This window comes from Leopardus geoffroyi, chromosome A1 (genome assembly GCF_018350155.1).
Source record: "Leopardus geoffroyi isolate Oge1 chromosome A1, O.geoffroyi_Oge1_pat1.0, whole genome shotgun sequence".
NCBI classification, from domain to species: Eukaryota; Metazoa; Chordata; class Mammalia; order Carnivora; family Felidae; genus Leopardus; species Leopardus geoffroyi.
The window spans coordinates 9,918,854-9,933,781 of NC_059326.1; the positions used below are offsets into that span (position 1 = coordinate 9,918,854).

General features: G+C 49.9%; 1 protein-coding gene across 4 annotated transcripts in view; it reads left to right on the forward strand.

Annotated features, from left to right (window-relative positions):
• The window catches only part of LOC123593515 (arachidonate 5-lipoxygenase activating protein), a 29,260-nt gene extending 14,650 nt beyond the window's left edge, over positions 1-14,610 (forward strand). Inside the window, exons 3-7 of one of the 4 annotated variants that reach the window (XR_006710364.1) lie at positions 1,114-1,288; positions 1,949-2,019; positions 6,284-6,365; positions 8,144-8,285; positions 13,232-13,333. Coding sequence is in view for 3 of the 4 variants with exons in the window: in XM_045469723.1 (XP_045325679.1) it covers positions 1,114-1,288; positions 1,949-2,019; positions 6,284-6,365; positions 13,929-14,018 (418 nt within the window). In the remaining variant the exon portion in view is untranslated. Of the gene's footprint in view, positions 1-1,113; positions 1,289-1,948; positions 2,020-6,283; positions 6,366-7,044; positions 7,258-8,143; positions 8,286-13,231; positions 13,716-13,928 lie in introns of those variants that run through there. The other 3 variants (XM_045469723.1, XM_045469561.1, XM_045469640.1) reach the window with 3 other exon arrangements.
• Positions 14,611-14,928: the final 318 nt, after the last annotated feature.

Genomic DNA, 14,928 nt, shown 5'->3' on the forward strand with positions numbered 1-14,928 from the left:
ACTCTGCTGAATTCGTATTAGTTCTAGCAATTTTTTGGTGGAGTCTTTCCGGTGTTCTACATAGAATATCATGTTGTTTGCAAATAATGAAAGTTTGATTTCATTCTTGCCGATTTGGATGCCTTTTATTTCCTTTTGTTGTCCGCTGAGGCTAAGACTTCTAGTACTATGCTAAATAGTGAATGGTGAGAGTGGACATCCCTGTCTTGTTCCCGACCCCAGAGGGAACACTCTCAGTTTTTCCCCATTGAGTATGATATTAGCTGTGGGTGTTTTCATATGTGGCCTTTATGATGTTGAAGTATGTTCCATCTGGCCCTACTTTGTTGGGGATTTTTATCAATGTGGATGTGCATATTGATGGTCCTGACCGAGACTGTCAACTTTTCCAGAGGATATTTGCTATTTTTTTTAGTGTAGTCGAAGAGCTAACAGATATGGTTACAGAGTTGGACTGACCAGGACATGCATCCTGGCCCCACCACCTTGTAGCTCAGTGACACTCAGCAGTTAGTCAACTTCTCCCAACCTCAGTTTCTCATGTGAAGATGAGGGTAACTGTGGTAGACTGAATAAAGAGCCCCGAAACATCTTTACATCCCAATCCCGGGAACCAGTAGGTTCTGTTACATGGCAAGAAGGAATTCAGATTGTTAACCACCTGACCTTAAAATCAAGAGATTACTCTGGATTATTTGGGTGGAACCAATGGGATCACCAGGGTTCTTTTCTTTGTAATTTTTTTTTAATGTTTATTTATTTTTGAGAGAGAGAGAGAGAGAGAGAGAGAGAGTGGGGGAGGGGCAGAGAGAGAGGGAGACACAGAATCTGAAGCAGGTTCCAGGCTCAGGTGTTAGCACAGAGCCCGACGTGGGGCTCAAACCCGTGAACTGCGAGATCATGCCTTGAGGAAGTCAGATGCTTAGCCGACTGAGCCACCCAGGCACCCCTAACAAGGGTTCTTTAACTGTGAAGGAAGGAGGCGGAGAAGTGGGTGTCAGAAAGACCCTCTCGGCCACTGCTGCCTTTGAGGTTGGAAGGGGGCCACAAGCCAAGGAATGCAGGTGATCTCTAGAAGCTGAGAAAGGCAAGGCAAAACAGATTCTTCCCTAGGGTCTCCAGCAGGCTTGCAGCCATGCTGACCCACCTTGACCATGGCCCAGTGAGACCCATTTGGACTTCTGACCTCCAGATGATTTGTCTTGTTTTAAGCCCCGATGTTTGGGGCGACCTGTTCCAGCAGCCGCAGAAAACGCATGCAGTCACCCTGCGCGCTCACACGGCTGCGGTGAGTGTCCGGGGGGACAAAGGGTGTAAAATATCAGCATGGTGGCCGGTGTGAGGGGAGAGCCCCTCCCCGAGAGTGAAGACTGAGCCCTGAACACGGCGATCGCACCACCAGCACGAGACCTTTCTGAGCGTCAGCTTTTCCGAATCGACCCTGGTTTCTTTCACGCTCGAAGCTCATCTCCCCACCCCCACCCCTCACCCCTCCCCCAGCCTCGCCTGTGGGTCTGAGCTGACTTGTGTGTCTGACAATGGTTTCTCAGTTGGGCTCCTCTCTCCTGCACCCCCCACCCCCCACCCCCAATCCTGACAGCTGCCACAGCCCTGCTGTCTGTGTTGCTCACTTTTCAATTCCAAGAAGCACTTTGGCACAGCCAGGAGCAGGAACCCTGCCAAAACGAATCCATCAAGAAACCGAGTCTCCGACTGGCTTCACTGAGGAAGGGACTAAATGGATTCTGAGCATGTATTTGCTTTATGCCACTGCCTATGTCTCATGCGGCAGCCGGGTCCTACCGGTAGATATAAGTGGAGTCATGAATGGGGTTCGTGCTTCATGTGTGATGGTGATTATCGGCTTGGGGTTTCAGGTGATTTTCAGATGGTGCCGTGGTAGCGTGTTTCCTGATGCTTCTTCTCCTTATTTTTTTTTATTCTACAGCCAAAACTGTGTGGACGCGTACCCCACGTTCCTTGTCGTGCTCTGGAGCGCGGGGCTGCTCTGCAGCCAAGGTAACTCTGGCTTCTCCTTGTGTGCTCTCTTTCTGGAGCGTGCGCCGTGGGGAGGTTCAAGCGCGGGCTCTTTTGTTGAAAAGACTTTGCTTGACCTCCAGCTCCGATCCCCGTGAAGCCCTCGGAGAGGTGAGAACCCTCGGGAGGTCGTGTTTCAGGCATGCTCTGCGCCTGTGCAGAGCGGGTGCGATAATGCATTGCTAATGCTTGCTCCCCGGTGGCTGGTTGAGAGCTTCTGCGCCGACAAGGGTGGTTTAAGGCTAAATGTGACTCAGAATCCTTAAGCAGTGTTAGCGCAGATACAAGGGCATTATAAATGAGGGCGCCTGAGGGATCTATTCTGGGACCGCCGTCACTCTGCTCTTCTGCTAATAAGCTTGCAGGGTGGCAGGTCCTCTGTCGGGCCTGGGTCTGCAGAGCCACGGGCCGGATTCCAGGTCCCCAGCCTTCTCCGGGGTTAGCAGCCGCCCACGGTCTTGACTTCAGCAGGTTGACTCCCAGAGTTGACTTAAAAGGACCAGGAAACCAGAGTCGTGTTTTTCGGGTCCCCTTTGGAGATCGGCACTGTGCCTGGCTGGGGGTGGGGGGGGGGCGGCTGGCGTGACCTGGCCAGCTTCCACAATGTGGCCCCCCGCGGGGGTGTGTAAGAAAAGGCCACAAGTGTCCCCCGAGGGACTCTTTAATCCTTACCTCTTCTCCCACTTGAGGGAGTAGGTAGAGGGCGTATTATCTCCCTCTGTTATCTTTTTGTTAAGTTTCTTTATTTCTTTTTGAGAGTGGTGGAGAGAGCGAGTGGGGGAGGGGCAGAGAGAGAGAGGGAGAGGGAGAGTCCCACACGGGCTCTGAACCCAAACCGAGAGCCAGACGCTTAACCCCGCGGAGCCACCCAGGCGCCCCTCCCTCTATTCGCCTGGAGCACACTTTGGTTCGGGGAGATGAGATGTCGGGCTCAAGGTTACTCAGCTGGTGAATAACAGAGCCAGAAACAGAGCCCGGGTCTCTGGCGCTAAGTCCTGGGTTTTGCACCAGGGCTTTTCTGCATTATCCACGTATGTGATGCATAGACCTTGAGCACCTCCTACGTGACGAGCCCTGTGCTTAGATACACAGTGATAAATAACAAGATGTAGTGGCCGAGCACATGGCACTTGGTGAGATGAACCACAGGAAAAAAAGCGAATGGATACATTGTTGCCGAGAGTGAGAAGCGCCATGAAGGAAAGGAATCAGGCGCGGGGACAGAGAACAGAGGTGAGGGATGGCAGCAGAAACCCCTTCAGGGACAGCATGTGGCCTCCTCCTGTGCTCCATAAGGCTGTCATCACTCACTATTTATTTACCACTATCTATCCCGAGTGAAATAAGAAACGTGTCTGGCGTCACTTGAAAAATCAAGCCAAACTACGCTTATACGAGGAGTTAGGATTCCTTTTAGGTCCTAGATGATACTCGATAGAGGTGGATCTAGAGTTGTTCTAGCTAGATAAATACAAAGGGAGTGTGAAGGTGTTTCAGAGCCCCGGAACTATGCATTTTCTGCCCAGCAGTTGTTGGCATTGCTAGGGGTCAAAGGTGTCAGTAAACCCTCTTCGGTAATCGTCATTTCTTATGCTCTATAGTAAATTACTGGATTGTTTAGTCAAAAGGAACTTCAGAGATCATTCTCGCCCAGATTCTTCACTTTACGGGAGCAGGAGCCCAAGTCCCAGAGGGACAAGCGGTTTGCTCAAACCTCAGAATTTTCGAGTCCAGATTCGAACCCACTGTGCCTTTCCTACTGTTCCAGGCGGCCTGGTGGGTCCACGAGGCATGAGCACAGCCATTTTCCACCCCTGACTCTTGTGAGCTCATGTTCAGTTTAGCTCCTGTTGAGAGAGAGATGTGCTGGTTAAGTTAGAGCAGAGCCATCCAGATGGGACAAACCAGGAAAAACTTTGTTCAGGGCAGATTGTGAATTGTGACAGTTTCGTGACTTTCAGATAATAGCATGAACTTCATAAGTGGTTTCTTTTGTGTTTTGGTTTTCTTACCTGTCACGTAACACTAGTATTTTGGGAGGGTCTGGGGACTGACAGACTGGAGACAGTTCTTTTTTTTTTTTTTTTTTTTAATTTTTAAGTGTTTTCTTTCTTTATTTTGAGAGACAGAGGGACAGAGAAGGAGAGAGAGAGAGCGCACATGCATGAGCAGGGGAGGGGCAGAGACAGAGGGAGAGAGAGAATCCCGAGCAGGCTCCGTGCAGTCAGCACAAAGCCTGATGGGAGGGCTCTAACACACGAACTGTGAGATCATGACCTGAGCCAAAATCAAGAGTCAGATACTTAATCAAATACTCAGGCATCCCTAGAGATGCCTAGGGATACTCAGGCATCCCTAGAGACTATTGTGAGGACACTCATTGCTGGTGGTGTGACCCTGGGCTGTTCTTCACTCATCCTTCCTAAGCCTCAGTTTCCCCATTTGTAAAGCAGGAATAATTGAGTTCCCAGGATGCTTGAGAGACTGTGCATAAAGTCCCTGACATAGTGCATGGCATATATCAGATTGAACCATAGAAAACTGCTGATGCCTGACAGTTTAGGATCCACAAAAGTGGCAGTTCATATAGTTCAACCTAACAATAGAAGCCCAGTAAATGTGATTATTGATGGCACTGGTGGTGGTAACACGGCTTTAAAATTATACAAACTTGGTTTCAGATTCCACCTTGTTAAAAAATAAAACTCAACCGAATAAATTTGAAGACCTAATCGGCTTCATTAAAGGATTCACCAATCCAGCATCCCATCTAGCAAGCAGAGGGGGTGCAGAGGGGTTGTACAAAATGGAAGGTTTTTATAGGAAGGAGGGTGAGGCAAGAAAGTTGTTAGCAAAAGAAAAGGATTTTTCCGAGCAAGGTTTCTTTCCCTTAGAGAGGAGAGGAGGGGCCCTTATCCTGCAGACCTCGCCTTCCTTCCATCCCCCACGTGGGAGAGGGCCCGTGCAACCCATGACTGCCTTGGCTCGGATCAGAAAATTCCTGACTACAGATTGAGACTGCATTTTGGAGGGAGATGGAAATTGCTATCAGGTTAGATAGGAAGCCCGGTTTGGGGACTTGGCCTAACTGATGCCATTTTGGGTGTGTGGTTTTCTTTTTAGCACTTTTCTTTGGCTTACTTGATGTTTATTAATTCAGTTAACAAATAATTTTTGAGAGCCACTATGTGCCAGGCACTATGCCAAGCACAGAGATGATGGCTGGCCAAAAATGTGTGTCCTCATGGGCCTTTTGGTCTGGTAAGTGCAGCTGGGCAAACTGACTTCCTTGAGCCTAAATTTCCTCATCTGCCCAATGGCGACAGTGATACGCTCTTTACCAGGGGCCTGGGAGGATTGGAGACCCAAGTACCCAAAGTGCCTGGGGGCAGTGCCTGACATATAAAAAGCACTCTGTCGACACAATTAATTTGGCATTTGACTAATGCTGGGAGGTCTTCAGGGTGCTTTTATACCCATCACTTATATCACCCTCATAATTATTCCTGAGAGGTAGGAAAGCTGCAATCACCCCTTTGTCCAGATGTAGAATGAGTTAAGTATTAGCTCCTGATCCGAATGGTTCTTGTGGGGTTGGGTTTTCTCACTCTCAAATCCAAGGTTCAGGACTCCCGATGCTCACGGGTGCTCCTCAGGGGACTAGAAAGCAAAGGGAATCTCCTTCTCTAGAGATGTTTTCTGAATTGGCAGCAATTTTTCAGAAAAGGTTGAGCATTGCACTGCCTGGTGGCCAGAGGGGAAGGGTATACTTTTAAGAGAGCCAGCCTAGAGCTGGGCTTGGGGTTCCGGGTCTGGTTCCCCATCCCCTGCCCCGGACCACATCACACACACACACACGCACACATACACACAAACACACACACCACCCATCCCACCTGGCAGTCTTACACAAGCCCTTTGACCCCTGAAGCCCAAGTTTTCACATCTCGAATAAGCAAAGATGATATTGGTCATGTGCGAAGGATTCAGATTACATGATGGGCAGGAAAACACTTTGTAAACTGTACCACGACGCCCGTAGAAAGTAACATTACTATCATCGAGGTTCTAGGTTTCTACCAGCCCTGGGCATTTGCTGAAGTTCAGCCCCAGCTGCCGGCACTTGAGGCTTCTGCTCGATTTTGTGACCAACATTCGTTGTATAATGACTGGGTTAATACCATGCTAACTTAGCATGTTCTGGCATCTGTGAAACTCACACGGGTGTTTCCCTTTCTCCACTTAGTTCCTGCCGCCTTTGCTGGACTGATGTACCTGTTCGTGAGGCAAAAATACTTCGTCGGCTACCTGGGGGAGAGAACTCAGAGGTAGGCCACTGGGACTGTTTGAGAACCAGTGTGTGAGCCACGCTTTTTGAGCAAGAGGAGGGATCGTTCACCACCATATTCTGCCCAAGATTTAAGGCTCTGGGCGGGGGGTCACTCGGGGCTGGAGGGTGAGGGCTATAGTATCCCTCCCCCTTCTCCCCCCGAACCTTGCGGGCTCGGCAAATACCGCTGGGGGACTTGATTCCTATGCCCAGTAACAAGTTCCTCCACATGGCGTCTGGCCCACGAAGGATGCTTTAACACCGCAGGCTGCCCATTCTTGCACCCCCTCTGCCCCCTGTTCTACTCCCACCCTGCAGAGTCTGACTTTCTGGGCCTGGCTTCCCAAGGCCTCCGGTGAGTGAAGCATTTCATTGTTTGCCTAAAGAAATGAGAACTAGGGGCGCCTGGGTGGCGCAGTCGGTTAAGCGTCCGACTTCAGCCGGGTCACGATCTCGCGGTCCGTGAGTTCGAGCCCCGCGTCGGGCTCTGGGCTGATGGCTCGGAGCCTGGAGCCTGTTTCCGATTCTGTGTCTCCCTCTCTCTCTGCCCCTCCCCCGTTCATGCTCTGTCTCTCTCTGTCCCAAAAATAAATAAACATTGAAAAAAAAAAGTTAAAAAAAAATAATAATAATAAAAAAAAAAGAAATGAGAACTAAAACGTGCACCTTGTGATCAGTTCTCTTGAGTAACAGATTTTCCAGGGACCAGCAGGAAGAATGTTGCAAAAATAGGACGCACGAACACTCAGAGGACGGAGCCCGTGAATAGAGTCCCCGTTGCATTGCTGATGGAGGCTGCCAGACGGAAAGCCCCAGAGCAGCAGCTATAACTTTGGCTACACCCGGTTTGGGAAATCCGGATTTCCATAAAATAAATGAGGATACTTACAGGAGACGTGTTATAGTCTGCCACCAGTTCCTCCGAATTCTTGTTAGAATTTTATTTATTTATTTATTTTTTGGGAGAAAGAGAGAGTGAGCAGCAGAGGGGCAGAGAGAGAGAGGGAGAGGGCGAGAGAGAACCCCAAGCAGGCTCCGCGTGGCCAGCACAGAGCCCGATGTGGGGCTTGAACTCGTGAACCGTGAGATCGTGACCTGAGCTGAAATCAAGAGTCGGACACTTAACTGACTGAGCCACCCAGGCGCTCCCACTTCTTTCGAATTCTTAATGTACCAGCAGGGCTCCGGGAGCCAGGCGTGTGTTCTGGGAGGCTGCCGCCTGCCCGAGTGGTGACTCCAGCCCTCCCCTCCATTTTTCTCCCTTGTCTAGTTTCACGTCCCCCCCCCCACCCCCCCGTCTCTTACGATAGCACCCTCTTTTCGCGGTTAATGGGCTCTCCGTTTAGATAACATCTGCAGCAGTGACAAAGGCATTGACATCCTGGGAGGTCAGCAGGTGAAAGCATTCTGTCTGGGGACCTTGGGAGCTTGTGAAACTAAATGGCTGGGGGCCGGGGGGTGATGGCGAGCTGCAGCCAAGAGAAGAATGACTCGTCTCTCAGAGATTCTTTCCTGGGCTCGTCTGCTATTCATTCCTCTCTGGTGGGGTTCTTATTTACCCTTGAAAACCACAGTTCCATTATCTCTCTTACCCTTATCAACACTCTCATAAATGATATTCCTCATTCTCTTCCACTCTGGAAAGCCTCTATTCCACCTTTTCCCGGGAGAGCACCTGTTGTCAAGAAGCGAGGGGTGGTGGGGTGTCTATCAGTAAAATAAGGGGGTTCTGCTCTCTTGGGCTGCCTCCCCGTGCATCCCTGTCTTCCTCCGCAGAGTCTCCGGGGTCTGGCCCAGCCACTGTTCTCTTCGCCTGTCACCTCTCGCCTGAGATCTTAAAGTTGCTTTAATTCTAAGGCAATCCGTGGAGCATGACAACATTTGTGGATTTGCCCGTTAGGCTCTCTGCATTTTAAAGGTAATCACTGCTAGGGAATGAACCGAGGTGGCAAAAAATAATAAGATCTAGACTGAAAATCTTAAAAATACTAGACTTCCCTGGACCTCATTAAAATGTAATTGGCCTAACCTCTTAAATCCTGTCCTAGTCTCCCCCGTGAGATCCCACCGGCCCCTTTACCACTGTCTGTGGTGCCTTCAGAGCCTTCTCACCTGTCCCGCACCCACAGCCTTCATTACTCATCCATCATGGTGCTCCCTCCTGCTGAGACCGAACACGGCCTCACAATACTTCTGAACACAGAGTTCGGAGCTATTGGCATCAGGAGAAACGACATCTATGGGATGAAATGTCTAATCCTAACCTAGACCGACATATAGTTTGAGGTAGATGCAGCTCCGAGAAACTCCATGGCTAGGTCCCAGAGGATTTTCAGTTCTGCCTTCTGGAAACTATGTGCTAATACCCTCTTCCGCCGTGGACCCCCTCTTTCGGATCCCCACTTCCGTCCCTGGGCCGTGTCACACTTGTTCTCTGCAGATGCTCTAATGGCCAAATGTCTTCGGGATCTGCTTTAGTTCTTGGGCTCACCATAGAGGAAGATGCTGCTCAGGGAGACCCTTCCAGGAATTTCTCCCGGGGGGCTGTCAATTATCTTTGCTCCTCCCCAGAAGTTGCTTTGGCCCTATCCACATCAGAAGTTCTAGTGTCATTTTGGGTGCAGTGGGTGGGCATGACATTCCTTGATGTGTCTCCCCCACCGAAGCTTCTTCCTTCTGGAATTTTGGAGCCCCCACCTTTGTCCCCCCTAGAAGCTTATGGCTCTCATTCTCAGCCCTCCCTGACACTTTTCTCCCTGTTTTAATTAGGTAGTTTGTAGCATCTCAAACCACGTGAGTTTCAGGGGCACCTGGGTAGCTCAGTAGGTTAAGCGTCCGACTCTTGATTTCAGCTCAGGTCTCAGATCTCAGATCTCAGGGCCGTGAGATCGAGCCCTGTGTTGGGTTCTGTCCTGACAGCATGCAGCCTGTCAGAGATTCTCTTTCCCTCTGTCTCTCTGCCCCTCCCCCGCTCACTGTCTGACTCTTAAAAAAAAAATGAATTTAGTTTCTTCCCCTTTCATTCTAAGCTACTATTGGGACCCAAACTCAGTGGCAATTGGCATTATGTTACAAGACTACTTGTCTTTTATCATCTACCTTTACTTGACTTTTTAAAAAAAATGTTTATTTATTTTTGAAAGAGACAGAGAGAGAAAGAGAGAAAGAGAGAGCATGAACAGGGGAAGGGCAGAGAGAGAAAGAGACATAGACTCCAGGCTCTGAGCGGTCAGCACAGAGCCCGACGCGGGGCTCGAACTCACGGACCGCGAGATCGTGACCTGAGCCGAAGTCAGCCGCTTAACCGACTGAGCCACCCAGGCGCCCCTCAAGGCTGGTGTTTCTAAAGTGCAACCCACCAACCAACAACCAAGTGCACCAAGAATTGCCTGGGGGTGCTTGTTGAAAATAGACATTCCTGGGCCTCACCCTGAACGTACTGAATCAGAATCTCTAGGGTGGGAGCCTGGGAGCATGCATTTTAACAACTTCTGCACACAGTGTGGGAATCACTGAAGGCTGTTCATGCCTCTTTTCTAAGAATGATTCATTTGACAAGAATCTCTGGAGGGCCTGATTTATTGGAGATATGTGGGTGAGCAGAGGAACAATATCTTGTTCTCGTGGGCCTTACAATTTTTATTCCCTTTAGAAGTTACCGGGTTTAAAGTGGTATTTCCTTTCTGAAAAGAACAGAATTTTAAGGCCAGATGGGACCATGCAGTTTTCTTTTTTCCACCCACATTTTGTATATATTTTTATGTGAGGCGGGGGAGGGTCAGCGACTTGCCCAAGGCCACACAGCAGGGAGGGGGGGCTGGAGCTCAGGGGTCCTGGTGCCTGGCCCCAGCTACACCTCACACCACACCTTCTCCTCCTCGAAGTTTTAGGCACATTCGAGATGGGAATTGTCTGTCATAATGCCTTTTGGAATTTTTTATTTTATTTTATTTATTTTTGACAGGGAGAGACAGAGCACAAGTTGGGGGGCAGGGGCGCAGAGAGAGAAGGAGACACAGAATCCGAAACAGGTTCCAGGCTCCGAGCCGTCGGCACAGAGCCCGACACGGGGCTCGAACTCACAAATGGTGAGAGATCGTGACCTGGGCGGAAGTTGGGGGCTCAACCGACTGAGCCACCCGGGCGCCCCTGTCATAATGCCTTTTTGATGTTTTCACGTAGGTTTGATGCTGTGTGTGTGTGTAAGAGAGGGGGGATACATTTATTTCGAAACGTAACAACAAAATCCTAGTCTCCAAAGGAGCCCTCGGGAAGGTAGACAGAGCAGGACTCTGGCCTCACCCAGACAGGTTTGAATTCCCACTTTGCCTCTTCCTGGCTGTGTGCCCTGAGGCACATCATTCAACCTGCCTCTTCTCAGTTTCCCCACCTGGATAATGGGTTACCAATACCTCACAAAGTCACAGATGTAAAATGCCAGTCCCTCAGATGCTTCGTTTAATTCTGACCTTCCCCGCCCCATTTAGAGAGAACTGTGCATCAGCTTCCAGAGACAATCATAGAGATGCCTTGGGTTTCAGTCTAATTATGCAGGACGGGTCCCGCGGGCCCCCCACCCCGGCCCTTCCTTCTGCCCCCACCGCGCCCACCGCCAGGCTGGACAGATTTCAAACCGAGGCTCCCGAAGTGCCCGAGGTGGGGACCCCCATTCACACTCAGCCCTGCTGAACCCTTGCCTTCCACGCCCTTCGCACGGTCCGGGAAGAGTTAAGGCACCACACAGCCGTCTCCTCGGGGGCGGGATGCCTTGAGACCTTTGAAAAATGCTGCCCCCAAGTCGAGAACACCACTATTTCAGCAGCAGGCGCTGCCATTTCATCCTTCACCGCAGATTTATCTCGAGCACATTCTGAAACAGCTTCGCAGATCGCTTTTTCTTGTTTCTGTAATGAACATATGGTGGCCTCATTCCTGTGATAAATCTGAGCCACCACAATATTTGACTTTTCACAAGTTAATTTCTCTGAGCCCTCTATTCTCTGGCTGAAAGATAGCCCTTCCTTAGATTCTGTTACTTTCTCATCAGCATTAGCAGGTGACTGCATTTGTCCGCCAGGGCCACTGTAATCAAGTACCGTAGACGGCGTGGCTCAGACCACAGAGATTGTCTCCGGAGGGTAGAAATCTGAGATCAAGGTGTCGGCTGCCTTGTTTCTTCTGACACCTCCCTCCTTGGCTCACGGGTGGCCATCTTTCCCCTGTGTCTTCCTTCTGTGTGGGTCTGTGTTCAGATCTTCTCTTCTTAAAGGACACCAGCCATATTGAGCCAGGGTCCACCCTGGTGATAACATTTTTACCTTAATTATCTCTTTAAAGATTCTGTCTCTAAACACGGTCGTGTCCTGAGGAATTGGGGTTAGGACTTCAACATATGAATGGGGGGGGGGAGGGGAGGACACAATTTAGCCCATCATGCTCTCTTTAGAGAGCATATTATTTTTCTCCCCAATAAAGAAACAGGAGGTCTCACTTCATGAGCATGACTGTAAACAGGGAACCGAGGAAAGAAGAACAGGTCAGAACGGGGCAGAAGAACACAGCGGGCCAAGGAGCAGGGACAATGTCGGCCAGCCATGTTTCTCAAACTTTGATGGCCTGTGAGTCACGGAGGGACTTGTCAAAACGCAGATTTGGATGTGCTGAATCCAGAGAGGGACCTGCGATTCTGCATTTCTTAACAAGCCCCCGGTGGACACCAACGCTGCTGGTCCGCGGCCCACACTTTGAGTAGCAAGGAAATAGTCGCACCGCTGAACGTTTGTCAGACTCTTGACATAGGGAAGTTAGGAGTTCCGTGATGAAGCTTTGGGGTCCATTGCAAAAAGATAAAATTTCTAACGTCGAGCCTGGGGATGCCAAATTCTGCTCTCTCTCTTGATTATGTCAAAAACCATAATGCTCAGTAGCACTGACGCACCTGTTTAGCTGAGTTGGCTGTTCTCGTTGAGCAGCCATGATTGCCAAAGGGTCCCCTCACTGGGTCGTGGTTAACAGCCTTAACGAGCCATTTGGCTGGATTTTGCAAACGCGCTAGCGCTACCCGGGTTGGATCCGGCCACGGCGGTCACAAAAGGATCGTTCAGAGGGAAGCCAGGGCAGCCGCTGTGCACAATTAGGTGGTCACCTATCACTGGGGGGCTGCCTCCTGACCCCAGCTGATGATTTGCCTAAGCAGCGTAGGATTTAGAGCCTTTGAGAGAAGAATATGAATGTACTAAAACATCTCTGTCCCACCTCCATTCACTTAAAATGTAAGAGCCTGTCTTCCGCTGCTAGGGGTCCAGCTTTCATTCGTGTGAACATGGCTCATTCCCAAGCAGCCTCAGGAGAATAGATTGAACCCTCGGATCCTGAAGCACCTTTTAGATTCCATCAGCCTCACTGGTTCGTGAAACCAGCCCCTGCCTCGGAGAGGCACTTCAGTCCTGGGTGAGACACAGCGGCCAGCACGGCTTCGCAGGCACTCCTAGAGCAGAGCGGCTGCAGAAAGGGTCGGAACGAGTCACTGGGGTTCCTAATCCCGGATCAGAATGCCTGACGACCGACCGACAGCACCCACTGCCTTCACGCCATCGGGGTTCAGAAGGACACTGGGGGAACGCAGAGAAGCTGTAGAGCAGAGCCCTAACGATGATGGGGTTTGGGGTCTCGGCTCTCGTAGCTTGGTTCTGAAATACGTTCAGTGACTAATAGTAGCAGAGACCCTTCCATTCTTCATAGGAAGTCAGTGGAGCATTCCTGAGTAAAAGGAACTATAATCGAAACCCCTTGTGTCTCAAATTGGTGACGTTCTTTGTTAAGCCCATCTCAGTTGCTGCTTCTGCCGTTTTCTCTCTTTTCCAGCACACCGGGCTACATATTTGGGAAGCGAATCATACTGTTCCTGTTCCTCATGTCCCTTGCCGGAATCTTCAACTATTATCTCATCTTCTTTTTCGGAAGTGACTTCGAAAACTACATAAAGACAGTAACCACCACCATCTCCCCTCTGCTCCTCATCCCCTGACTCTCCGCCGAATACAGGGTCGGCATTTCCATCTGATCGATACCTAAAGTCATCATAACTCAGCCCTTGGAAAGATACAGCTCCTCTTTAGACAGCTGTAAATCGAATGACCATCTGGGCCCCGCAGCTTGAGTTAACCTTGCTTTCCCCGGAAGAAAATAACTTAGTGTCCGCTCCCCCGCCCTTGAGAATGGCAGTGGCCCCGTATCTCTTACTCAGACCCGTTCGGTAGTTCTGTAGGTTTCCTGAGTTACCCCACTTCCCGAAGATGTTTTGTGACCACATTTATGTTTTCCTCAAATAAAGCGCAGACATGTTTCAGCCCGGGGTCGAGTTTTTTTGGGGGTTTCTTGCTACATTTGAACACCTAGTCGGTTTTCCTCAACCTCGACGACGATAATAGAAAATACACTGTCCTTGCACGCAGGCGTGCCTGGAAGGCATTCACCAAAATGTCAATTAGGATTATCTTGGGCTGAAGCGATTTGGGGGTGGGTTTTACTCTGTGTTTATATTTTCATGTATTATTTGCAGCAAATAAATGGCACTCAGCACAGAACCAGAAGAGACACAGCCAGAGCGTGGCCTTTCTGGGAAGCCTTTCCCATCTCCCGGTTGGTCTAGTGTTGCCCTCTGACCTCCCACAGCACCCTCTCGACATCTCAACCGCAGCAAATCCATATTACAATGGAAAGATGTTTATTAGCGCATGTCGCCCCGCCCCACTAAATCATTAGCTCTTGGATATCCCTGATGTCCCACCTATTTTGCTTTTCCTGTGCCAAGCTCGGAGACTGTCACATCGCAGGCATCCTGCCTCAAGCTATTTCGGAACTCAAACAGGCGTCCTGCAAAGTGATATATGGTAGGGGACAGTGGGGTGTTTTAGGAGATTAAGATGTTTTCTTTCGATGTTTTAATGGGATTAATTGTGGAGAAATGCAAAAGCAAAAACGAAAACAAGCCCCCGGCCCCCCACACTATCCTTCCTTAGACAGACTTCCTGAAGGATCTTTTGTTGACTTCCTTAAGAATCCTTCACACACCCCATGAAGATTAGGTTGGTATCTTTATGTGCTAGCATCGTGCCCAGCGCCCATCGTATCATCTCAGTTTAAAATGTGCTGTGGGGCGCCCGGGTGGCTCAGTAGGTTGAGCGTCGGGTCATGATCTTGCGGTTTGTAAATTCGAGCCCCGTATCGGGCTCACCGCTGTCAGCGAGGGAGCCCACTTCAGATCCTCTGTCCCCCTGTCTCTCTGCCCCTCCCTTGCTTGTGTGCTCTCTTTCGGAAATAAACATTTAAAACAAAACAAAACGAAACATGCCATAACTCAGTGTCAGAGCCTAGGATAATGCCGGGCCCATTGTGGGGCCCCCAGGTATTGGTTGAACAAATGACCCATTGTGGGGCCCCCAGGTATTGGTTGAACAAATGAAGTAATGAATGAATGAGTTTATAAATCACTGGCTAGCAGTATTTAATAAAATACGTCTGTAGAGCGAGCCATTTCCCATATTGCGGATGGATTCACG